The 9,862-nt window shown below is 40.6% G+C and overlaps 1 protein-coding gene across 1 annotated transcript; it reads right to left on the bottom strand.

Annotated features, from left to right (window-relative positions):
- Positions 1-3,036: 3,036 nt before the first annotated feature.
- Positions 3,037-7,475, bottom strand: LOC125924521 (cytochrome b-c1 complex subunit 7). The gene is made up of 4 exons (XM_049633078.1): positions 7,381-7,475; positions 4,892-4,963; positions 3,917-4,083; positions 3,037-3,247 (listed from the first exon to the last, which is right to left on the bottom strand). Exons 1-4 carry the CDS (start codon positions 7,397-7,399, stop codon positions 3,170-3,172), a joined length of 336 nt encoding a protein of 111 aa, XP_049489035.1. The 5' UTR covers positions 7,400-7,475; the 3' UTR covers positions 3,037-3,169.
- Positions 7,476-9,862: the final 2,387 nt, after the last annotated feature.

Genomic DNA, 9,862 nt, shown 5'->3' with positions numbered 1-9,862 from the left:
GGCTGCATCCCAGGGAAGCTGTCATACAGGACCAATTCCATCTGTCCTCATCTCGGCTAATGGGTACCTTCATTCAAGGTCAGACAGCCAAAGGAGGCAGATGGACCAGAAATGAGAGTGCCACAGGGGAGATTGAGGAGACGTGCCCAGGACCTGGACCTCAAGTCAGCTAACCAGACTTGATGGCTGAGTGCATCTCCCCAGAATATTTATTCTTTCTATTCACCTAAAGGAGCACAGAAGCTAAGCCTCCTAGTGCTAGCCATGTGCCAGGAACTAGTCTAAGTGCTTGACATGTAAGCAAGTCAGGTAATTTTCACAATATCCTTGTAAAGTAGGTTCCATCATTAGCCTCATTGTAGAGTTGAGGAAACTGAGGCACAGGGAGGTTAAATCATATTCCTGAAGTTACACAATGAGTCATGGACTCATCTCTGGGCAGTCTAACCCACAATCATCTCTGAATCACTCTATTCTGTCTATAGGATGATAAGCCTCTGTATTTCAGATATGCCCATGCTGATTTTTCAAACACTACAGCTTTTGGTAACAAAAAGGCCCTCTCTTCAAATGAAAGGATTTCATTGACCAATTAACAGAATTCTCACCCCTTCAACTATTCTTTCAATGGCCAAATACTCCTTCTACTTTCTGTCTTATTCCTCATAACAAGCAGAACAATACTAATAATTATAATTAACAGTAAAAACTTTGATACAGCGTTCATGGTTTTCTAAGAACTTTTGCATACCTTTTCTATTTAGAAGAATCAGGTAATTGACATAGAAAAGCCTTACAGTTTGGCTATAGAAAGAGCTCTCACAAAGTCACAGATCACCCTACTGTCATGCCTCATTTTCTACCTTGATCAGGTGGATGACCCAGCTGTTTGTTAACACCTTAACCTTGGCCAATTGTTTGCCCCCATCTTTCAGGGGAGCCTTTAGGCTTGCTTTAAATATCAACAGCATTTACAAACATAGTTCCTAAGCTTAGTACCTCAGCCTCCCTCCACTCCATCCTTCTCCCCATATACCATTGTAGGGGTCCAGTTTGAGGTGCTTCAGCTCTGGTCTCCTTGCAAAGGTACACATTGGCTGCCTAGTTGAATAATTATATATAGACTCCTGCAAAAGTGATCTTTAACTTAAAGGAGCCTCTGGAGAGTCCTAGTCAAGGAAAATCCAAATGGTTTTAAAAACAGGGGTTCAGGACAGTCTGTTTTCTTAGTCTTTTTCTGTGAACCAGGACTATGTTGAAACCTCCTCCAAGTGTGGCCTGATCTTTAAAAGCCCCCAGGGAATCTTGATCTTGCCTGGGTGGTTTTCAATCCTCGCTTGTACTAGGAATTCACCGGTGACAAAGGAATACAAGGGCACAACCTGCCTGCTGTTCCAGTCCAGTCTTCCCTATTCAGCCTGAACATGTTTTAGAAAAATTGTTCAGTCTTATTGTTAGCTACCATTTCACCCATAAGAGCCCCTGGGGCAGGGGGCTCAAGCAAGTCAAGAGATCCTATGACCTACAGCTTTTGTGCCAAGAACACAAATATCTGCGATTTCCTTTTCTACTGTAAAAGTGACTGTTCAGTTATAAAAAATTGACTATTAGAGAAAAGGAAAAATATAAATACTACCTTTATTCAGTAAAAGATAACCACTGTTGCCATCTCAGTGTTTCCCCAGTCTTTCCTTAACCAAGGGTCAGGGATTTTGTTTCACCTGGTTACATCTTTCTTCATTTAATATCATAAGAAGTTTCCAAGTTTTTACTTTTTTTTTTTTTTTAATGTTTATTTTGGAGAGAGAGAACACGAGTGTGGGAGGGGCACAGACAGGGAGACACAGAATCTGAAGCAGGCTCTAGGCTCTAGGCTGTCAGCATAGAGCCCGACACGGGGCTTGAACCCAGGAACTGTGAGATCATGACCTGAGCTGACGTCAGACGCTTAACCGACTGAGCCACCCAGGTACCCAGAAGTTTCTAAATTTTAAAACTCTCTTAATATACTTTTTCCACTTAGCACAGCTTAGTCATGTCCTATTATTGAAAACTTTCATTGCTCAGTTTTTCACTCTGATAAGCAGTGCTGCAAAAACATCCTTTTCATAAAGTATCATTCCATCACGGTTTTGGAGTCCTACACTATTTCTGTGGATGCGTGACCTTGGACAAGTTGCTTGATCTCTGTAAGCCTTTCTCAATTTGTAAAGGAGTAATAATCCTATCTCACTGCATTGCGGTAAGATTAACAATCACAAAGTGCACAGTGTCTAATGTAAAATAATCACAATCACTCAATATAATGGTGGCCACTACTGGAATTATTTAGAAAGAGTTTGTGGTTCTTGATACATATTGCCAAAATGTTATCCAAATGGGTTATATCCATAGAACACCCATCAGCAATGTATGAGATTCAAATTAATTTGCAAAGGTGTGAGAGGAACGAAACTGAATCACTGAAAACAATGGTCCTTGGTTGTGAGAATTTGTCTTAGTTGCCTCATTGGGCCTGATAGGGAAGCACCTTGACACAAAAATCTTTACTCATCTCATATAGTCCTTCACTAAACCACGCCCCAATACTAGCATCTATCAACATCCTCAACCATTTCTCTGTGATCTGTGATACTGTACCAATAACAGAACTCAAATGGATTGCAAAATCAAATCATAAATCTTACAAAATATTAAGTATGTTAAAGGAGAACTGCTTTGCCATGACCAAATCCATGATCAAAGGAGGATCTAGGCAAATTGCTCTATACCATCGCTGTGAGTTGGGCCCTGAGGGGGCTTCTAAGTATACTGCTAATCTACAAAGGCAATATAAAGGTGACTATTCTACTTGGAAGAATGTTATATCCTTCAGTACATTAAGAAGTTATCCACTCAGTGAGGAAAACTGATTAAAGTAGCTTTTTTAAGCTCCAGGAAGGAGTAAAATGCTAACTAAAAAGTATCTTAGAATTGTAACAGGGAAGTAAATTCAGTAGTTGCTCAGAATAGGGTTTAGAATTCAAACATCCCAACAATAATTACAATAGACATTTATTTAAAGTTAATACATTTGCAGCTCAAATAGTTCCAAATTGTATATTTTGGGTTTACCCAATCTCTTAAAAATATCTGAGGGCAGCTGCAATCACAGATTTCAACTCCATGATTATTTCTTTGCCCATTCTTCTCTTTCTTTTCTTTCCCGAATAACTTCTTTCAGATATGGTTCAAGGTAGAATTTATCCTAAAGAATGAATAAAAGAAAAATATTATATGCCAATATCACACACTGATATATCTCTAACACTCAACAGGTCTTCGACAAAAGAAATCCATCAAAATTAATTTTTATTTCTAACTTAAAAAATATATATATTGAAGCAGGCTAAAAACTGTCTGCTTTTCTAACATGTAAAAGCCCACAAAGATACTGTAATAAGTTGCTTTGATAGGTTATGAGAGGAAAGTCTGCCAGAGAAGAGATGAGAGTACAAGCCTTTGCCTAGTTTCAATGCAGTTCAAGAGGAGGGTTTACTTCGGAGTCCTTCCTGGGAGCTAGAGGGCCACTCCATGGGCTGATCACATGCATATCACCAATTTTTTCATCTGAGCAGAAAGCAGAGTGTCGAGGGAGAACAATGGGCTGGAAGAGACACGATCTGGATTCCAGCCCTGGATCTCTACATTAGAGACTTGCTTAGTGATTTTGGAACAGTCACGTCACCTCTAAGTCTCAAAGTGTTTACCTCTAAAATGGAGCTAACATTTGCCCTACTAACCTCACTGGACTGCCATGAGGATATTTCTTTGACATAACCTTAAGAACCCTAACTGTACAAATGAATGTGTTTCTCTGTTTCTAATGCTCAATCCTTGGAGGCCACCATTGTCAGATATGTAAAAGCTGTGCTACCTCCTCATATTTTGTCCACTGCTCTTTAGGCAAGATCTGGTGCCTCATGGTCAGGTCCAGTGCTCTCTTAATGCGAAACATCCTGTCATTGTAAAGGTTCTCAGGAAGCCTTCTTATGGCCTCTTTCACATCATCATTCTCATATATTGTATCATCTCGCATTAGTCCTATGATAAAAAACAAGAGAGTCAGATTGAACACACATCTCAAAAATCAGACATTAAAAAAAAAAAAAACGGGTAAATATGTTTGACTTATAACTTAAGACTCAGGTGAAATATGTATGTATTTCATACATAATAATGGGTTATTTCTTAAACAGTACTATAGAAACAAAATAAGAGCCTTTTAAAATACACTGCCACAAAACTCATTTTCTCTGAAACAATTTTAAAAATATCTAAAATATCTACTTTATTTTTAAACTCACATCAATAAACCACATGTCTCTTTTCTTATACTTTACATCTGAGATCAAGGTATTAAAGAATCTTAAGATGACAGTGTACTAAAGAACCAGTAACATTTAATGACACTTCCATCAAGCTTCAATTAATAAAATGATGAAGTTCATGGCAAATTATACAATTTTTAAAAGGTTCAGGTATCAGATGATTGTAAAAATGCCAGACAATTTTAACATTTGAAAAATCGCTTACTTTCGAAGTTCCTATAACTTAAATTTTCAAATGCTAAGTGGAGGAGTTGGGAGAGGGAGTGTATAAGGAAAATGTACTGTTACCATATTTCAAGAACATAATTTATTTCCATCTCAAACATCTGAGATGATTCTATTACTCTCTTCTCAAAATAATAAAAAGGAAATGACTTAACAATAAAATGTGGCCTAATTTTAAAATTCTCTAATGTACACAGGTACAGTTAAACTGTTTTTGGGAATCTTAACTCTTGCAAAAGCACTACTCTCAGATAAAGCAAAACAAGAAAACCGAAGAAGAAAACTCAGATACTCACCCAGTTTATTGAACCCTGCAGCATTGTAATACCATTTTCGAATACCCTCCAGCCACCGACTTGATGCTGCAACTGATATTGTCACACTGTTAGTTGCTATGATTCACTTATTATACTATATGAACATGTAGACAGGCAAGCAACCAGTACTTTTATTACCTTGTTAGAGAATGCAAACATTGGGAGCAATTTCCTTTTAAAATTGCATATCCTATATAGATAAAAACTGCTTATTGTATCTATGAGCAAAAGTGATCACAGGTTAAAAAAAAGGTGGGCAGCAAGTCATGGGAAAAAGGGTAAACTCAAGTATCTGATGTACAAAAGATCTATATAGAGGTACTTATTACCACTCCAGCCTCTCCATGTCAAGTGTCCCATCCTTTTATGTACCTGTTACCATCAGAACTGAAGGGGTAGGATGTGGGAATGGTACTTGGAACTCCTCCACCTTTTGTAGTTTCAGAAATTACAGGAAGGAAGTGTAAACTTTTCAAAGGAGTTGGAGTTATATGAAAAGAAGATAAGACTTCAGGATAGGCTGGCAGGTCTCATTGACCCTCTTCCTCCAAAATCTTTATTCTACATTACCTTTACTTCACTTGGCTACCCTCTCTCTCTGTATATCTATATATCTATATATCTATATCTATATCTCCTGAATATATATATATATATATATATATATATATATATATATATATTTCTGGGAGGATTTTGATACCATTAGCCAGTCATTTAATATAGATTATGGTAGAAGCAGCCCACTTTCCTCCTCCCAAGTAGCTAATTTTCCAACAAGGAAATGGATGAGAAGAAACAGGTAGTGTTAAAGCCTAGCAGGACTGAGCCTGATGGGATAACCCAGTAGGGGCTAAGGGCAACATGATAGTGCCTGACGTATTTGTAGGAGAGAGGTGGTAAGAAGGGGAGGAAGAGCATGTTTAAATTTTCTTTTTAATTTTTTTTTTTTTGACGTTTATTTATTTTTGAGACAGAGAGAGACAGAGCATGAAGGGGGGAGGGGCAGAGAGAGAAGGAGACACAGAATCGGAAGCAGGCTCCAGGCTCTGAGCCATCAGCCCAGAGCCTGACGCGGGACTCGAACTCACGGACCGCGAGATCGTGACCTGAGCTGAAGTCGGACGCTTAACCGACTGCGCCACCCAGGCGCCCCTAAATTTTCTTTTAAAGTTTTGTCTGCGGCTAGCCCCTCACTAAGGGACGAAAGCAAACTTCCCTTTTATTTCAATCCCTCCTTATCCCTACTCCTTAGTATATCACAGATTACACAACTTTGGTTAAGTCTCCTTGAAAATTAAGCACCATGTATAAAATTGCTTCTAGAAAAACAAGTGCCAAAAAGTCAACAATCTACAAACATACTTGTAGAGGACCAATTATCTGTAAACATATTTACTATTGATGGTGGTAATGATTAATATCCATTGAACACTTGCATGCTAGGCACTATCCTATCTGCTTTACCCACATTAGCTCCGTTTATTTACAACACACCTGTAGGTCTATCTAGTTCTCAAACACAGGATAGAGTGGAGTGCTTTCTACGTTTGTCAAACTATGAAACAATGAGTTCTTAAATGTCTCCCCGCCACGAAAAAGTTCAGTGTCATTTAAATTAATGGATTTTTCGGGCAACCTGATGTTTCCTAACAGCTTCACCATTGCTGGGGGCGAGGAGAAAGGGATCAATAGTTTTTAAAAGCTACTCCAATGTATACCTCCAGAGGGCAGAGACTGGCAAAAAATGGTGCTGGGGAGGGAAAATCCTACTTGGTCTTCACGATCTGTTTTAAATACTCCGGTAATTTCTGTATTCTATTCCATTAGGTATGTTTGCGCCAGTGCCTACAGTAAATACAAATTTATCCAAACCTACAGATCGAGCTGCCGTCCCAAATAAACCAAGGTTAATCTGAAGTTTGGCTGCAACCTTACTTAGCTCAGCTGCCCCTAATTTCCGTTTGAGAAGCGTGAGGTTGGGAACCGAGTTTGCAGACCTATTTCCTCCGGCCACTCTGCCTTGGTTACCTGATCTGCAGAAAAGGGAAACTAGTACTAATCTCTCACGTCTCACTGGCAGGAGAATTTATCACACATGATAGGGCTTGACTCACGGCAAGCACTCGGTTCATTCTGGTTGAAAATCCTGCACTAATTATCTCCTTGTGCCCTTGAACTTTTTTAAGGTCGAGCGAAAGGACTGCCGAGCACGGGCAGCTGGAATGGCAGGGCTGTGGAGCCACCGCGGGCACCTTCACCAGCAGCAGATCCACCTCCCGACCCTCCAGGTGAGCCCGGGGACAGCAAGGGGATGAGGGAAAAGGCGTCCTTTAGGCTAGAGCGGAGCCGCCACCTTCTCATCGCCTCCCACCTGGCCCCTTAGAGCAGAGGAAGCGGAGCAAACTGCTGCAAGAATAAAAGGTTGAGTGTGGCGATGCCTGGCAGGGTGGTCGCCAATAACTTACCCGCAGGCCGGCTCGCCATTTTGACCCGATACTGGAGCGTTGCCTGCTGGGTAAGTCCTGAAGGACGCGCTGGGCCCAATGCGCAGGCGCCTCCTGTCGCGTCACCAGGCGAGGAAGGACGCCCGCGCAGGCCCAGTTTTGGTGCCGACTTGAGTGCCTGCTGGCGGCGCTCTTCCCCTTGGATCAGGCCGCTGTAGTAAGCCGGGCGTTTTGCGCACCCTGTTCCATTAAACATTTCATGTGACCAGGTGGGAAGAACATTAGGCAAGGAATAAGGACACTGGGGCTTTAGCCTGGATTCTATAATGGACAAGCTGTGAGAATTTACGGAGTATTGAGCCCTTGCTACATAGTAATGCGCTAAGCCTTTTACCTTCATATTCTCATTTTCTTTCATTTAGTTGTAAATCTAAGGCAGGTACTGTCATTTTCCCTATTGTAGAGAGGAAACAGGTTCAGAAAAGTTGGATAAATTGTCCAAGACCACAGAGCTAGAAAGAATCCAGATCATCTTCTGGTATCAGAGTATCTAGGTAAAACTTTGGGATTCCTTAACTCTAGGACCATGTACTTAACTACACTACTAATCCAGGCACCCTAACCTTCTCTGGACTTCCGTTTCTCCAGTTTAAGATCTACACCAAGCCATTTTAGTGGAAGGGAAGGTTAGATAAGAACAACAACAAAAAAATTGATGCTAAAACTAAGAGATCTAGCAGAGTTTGTGTACAATTTTAAGATAGAAATATACTCGTAAGATCTCAGCCCCAACATGTTAAGTCTAAGGCATTAAAATCTTGGGACAGGGGCGCCTGGGTGGCGCAGTCGGTTAAGCGTCCGACTTCAGCCAGGTCACGATCTCACGGTCTGTGAGTTCGAGCCCCGCGTCAGGCTCTGGGCTGATGGCTCGGAGCCTGGAGCCTGTTTCCGATTCTGTGTCTCCCTCTCTCTCTGCCCCTCCCCCATTCATGCTCTGTCTCTCTCTGTCCCAAAAATAAATTAAAAAAAAAAAAAAAATCTTGGGACAGAAAGCAATTAGAATTAGTGTGGCTGACTTATTCAGTTACTAGTGAACCTCTAGCAGCATTACTGTCATGGTCAGCTCGAACTGCTGTAACAAAACACCAGAGACTGGATAGCTTAAAAAACAAAAGTATTTCTCACAGTTATGAAGGCTAGAAGCCCAAGATCAAGGTGGCAGCACAGTTTCAGTTGAATGGTCTTCCTGTGGGTCGTGCAGGACTGCAGTCTCACTGTGTCCTCACATGGCAGAGAGAAAGCAAGCTCTTTTGTGCATTATAAGGGCACTAAATCCCATTATGAAGGCCCCACCCATATTACTTCATCTAAACTTAATTATCTTCCAAAAGCTCTATCTCCAAATGCCATCACCTTGGGAGTTAGGGTTTCAACATATGAATTCTGGGGAGACAATTCAATCCATAGCAAGTACCCACAAATATCTACTTTTGTTTTCTTCAGGCTTAAGCTGAGAACTGGAACCATATAGAATGCCATCTCATTGTAAATTCAAAAGGTTAGGTTTAATGGTCTTGGTCACATTCCAGTCCTAAAATTTTACTGCCTTCCCCTTTTTTCTTTTGTGCCACCAGATTCTGAACACTACTCAGTCCTTATGCAGCACTAAAAACTGACGAGGGCTGCTCCCGGACTACACTAGCCAAAGTGAAGTCTGAAAGATGTGAAGAAATGCAATACATTTTACACTGGCACATTACTTTACAAGTGCTCTACTAAACTCTTTTTCCTTCCTCATTACCCCGAGGTTTCAGATTGCTGGTTATAAGGTGAAGGCAGTAAGAGAAGGAAGACCTTGTCAAGAGGTCAGATATCCAAGACTGTTGCAAAATCCAGCTCCTAAAGGTATTGAGCCTAGAGATCCTGGATGTTTGCTGGCAGTCATTAGTATTGATTCAAAAAATATGTTTGATTTCCTCCAGGAACATGGGTAGGATTGCACTTCTCTCCTCCCTTAAAGGTAGGCATGGCCATGTGACACTTTGGCCAAGAAAAATGTGAGAAGTTTTTAAGAACAATTCACATTCCTTTCCCCTTTCATGGATTGGGCTATAGTTAAGACACAGTGGAGGTTCCATCAACTTCTATTGCTAAAGATGATATGGAGCGCAGCTCTTTTGGTCCCAAGTTGGACACGTAGGAGATAAAAATTTCTGTGGTTTTAAATCATTTAAGGCTTTAGGACTATTCATGAGAGCCTATTCTGACTGATATGAGTGGTTTTTTAATAAGGGCAAAATGAGGTTCTGAGCCACAGACCAGTTGTCGTTTAGCTGAACCTTCTTGTTTTCTTTGTATTGATCTCATTCATTAGAGAATTCCATGAAGGCACATATCTATGCCACACTCACCACTGTATTTTATGAACTCAAAAATCTGTTGGGCAAATGAATAAAATACCTAACAGGAAGGCTACTATACTTAGCCCTGATCAATTACAAAT

Source organism: Panthera uncia, chromosome F2, assembly GCF_023721935.1.
Source record: "Panthera uncia isolate 11264 chromosome F2, Puncia_PCG_1.0, whole genome shotgun sequence".
NCBI lineage: Eukaryota > Metazoa > Chordata > Mammalia > Carnivora > Felidae > Panthera > Panthera uncia.
The sequence above is the reverse complement of the archived record's forward strand: the minus strand, read 5'-3'. Positions and strand labels throughout refer to the sequence as shown.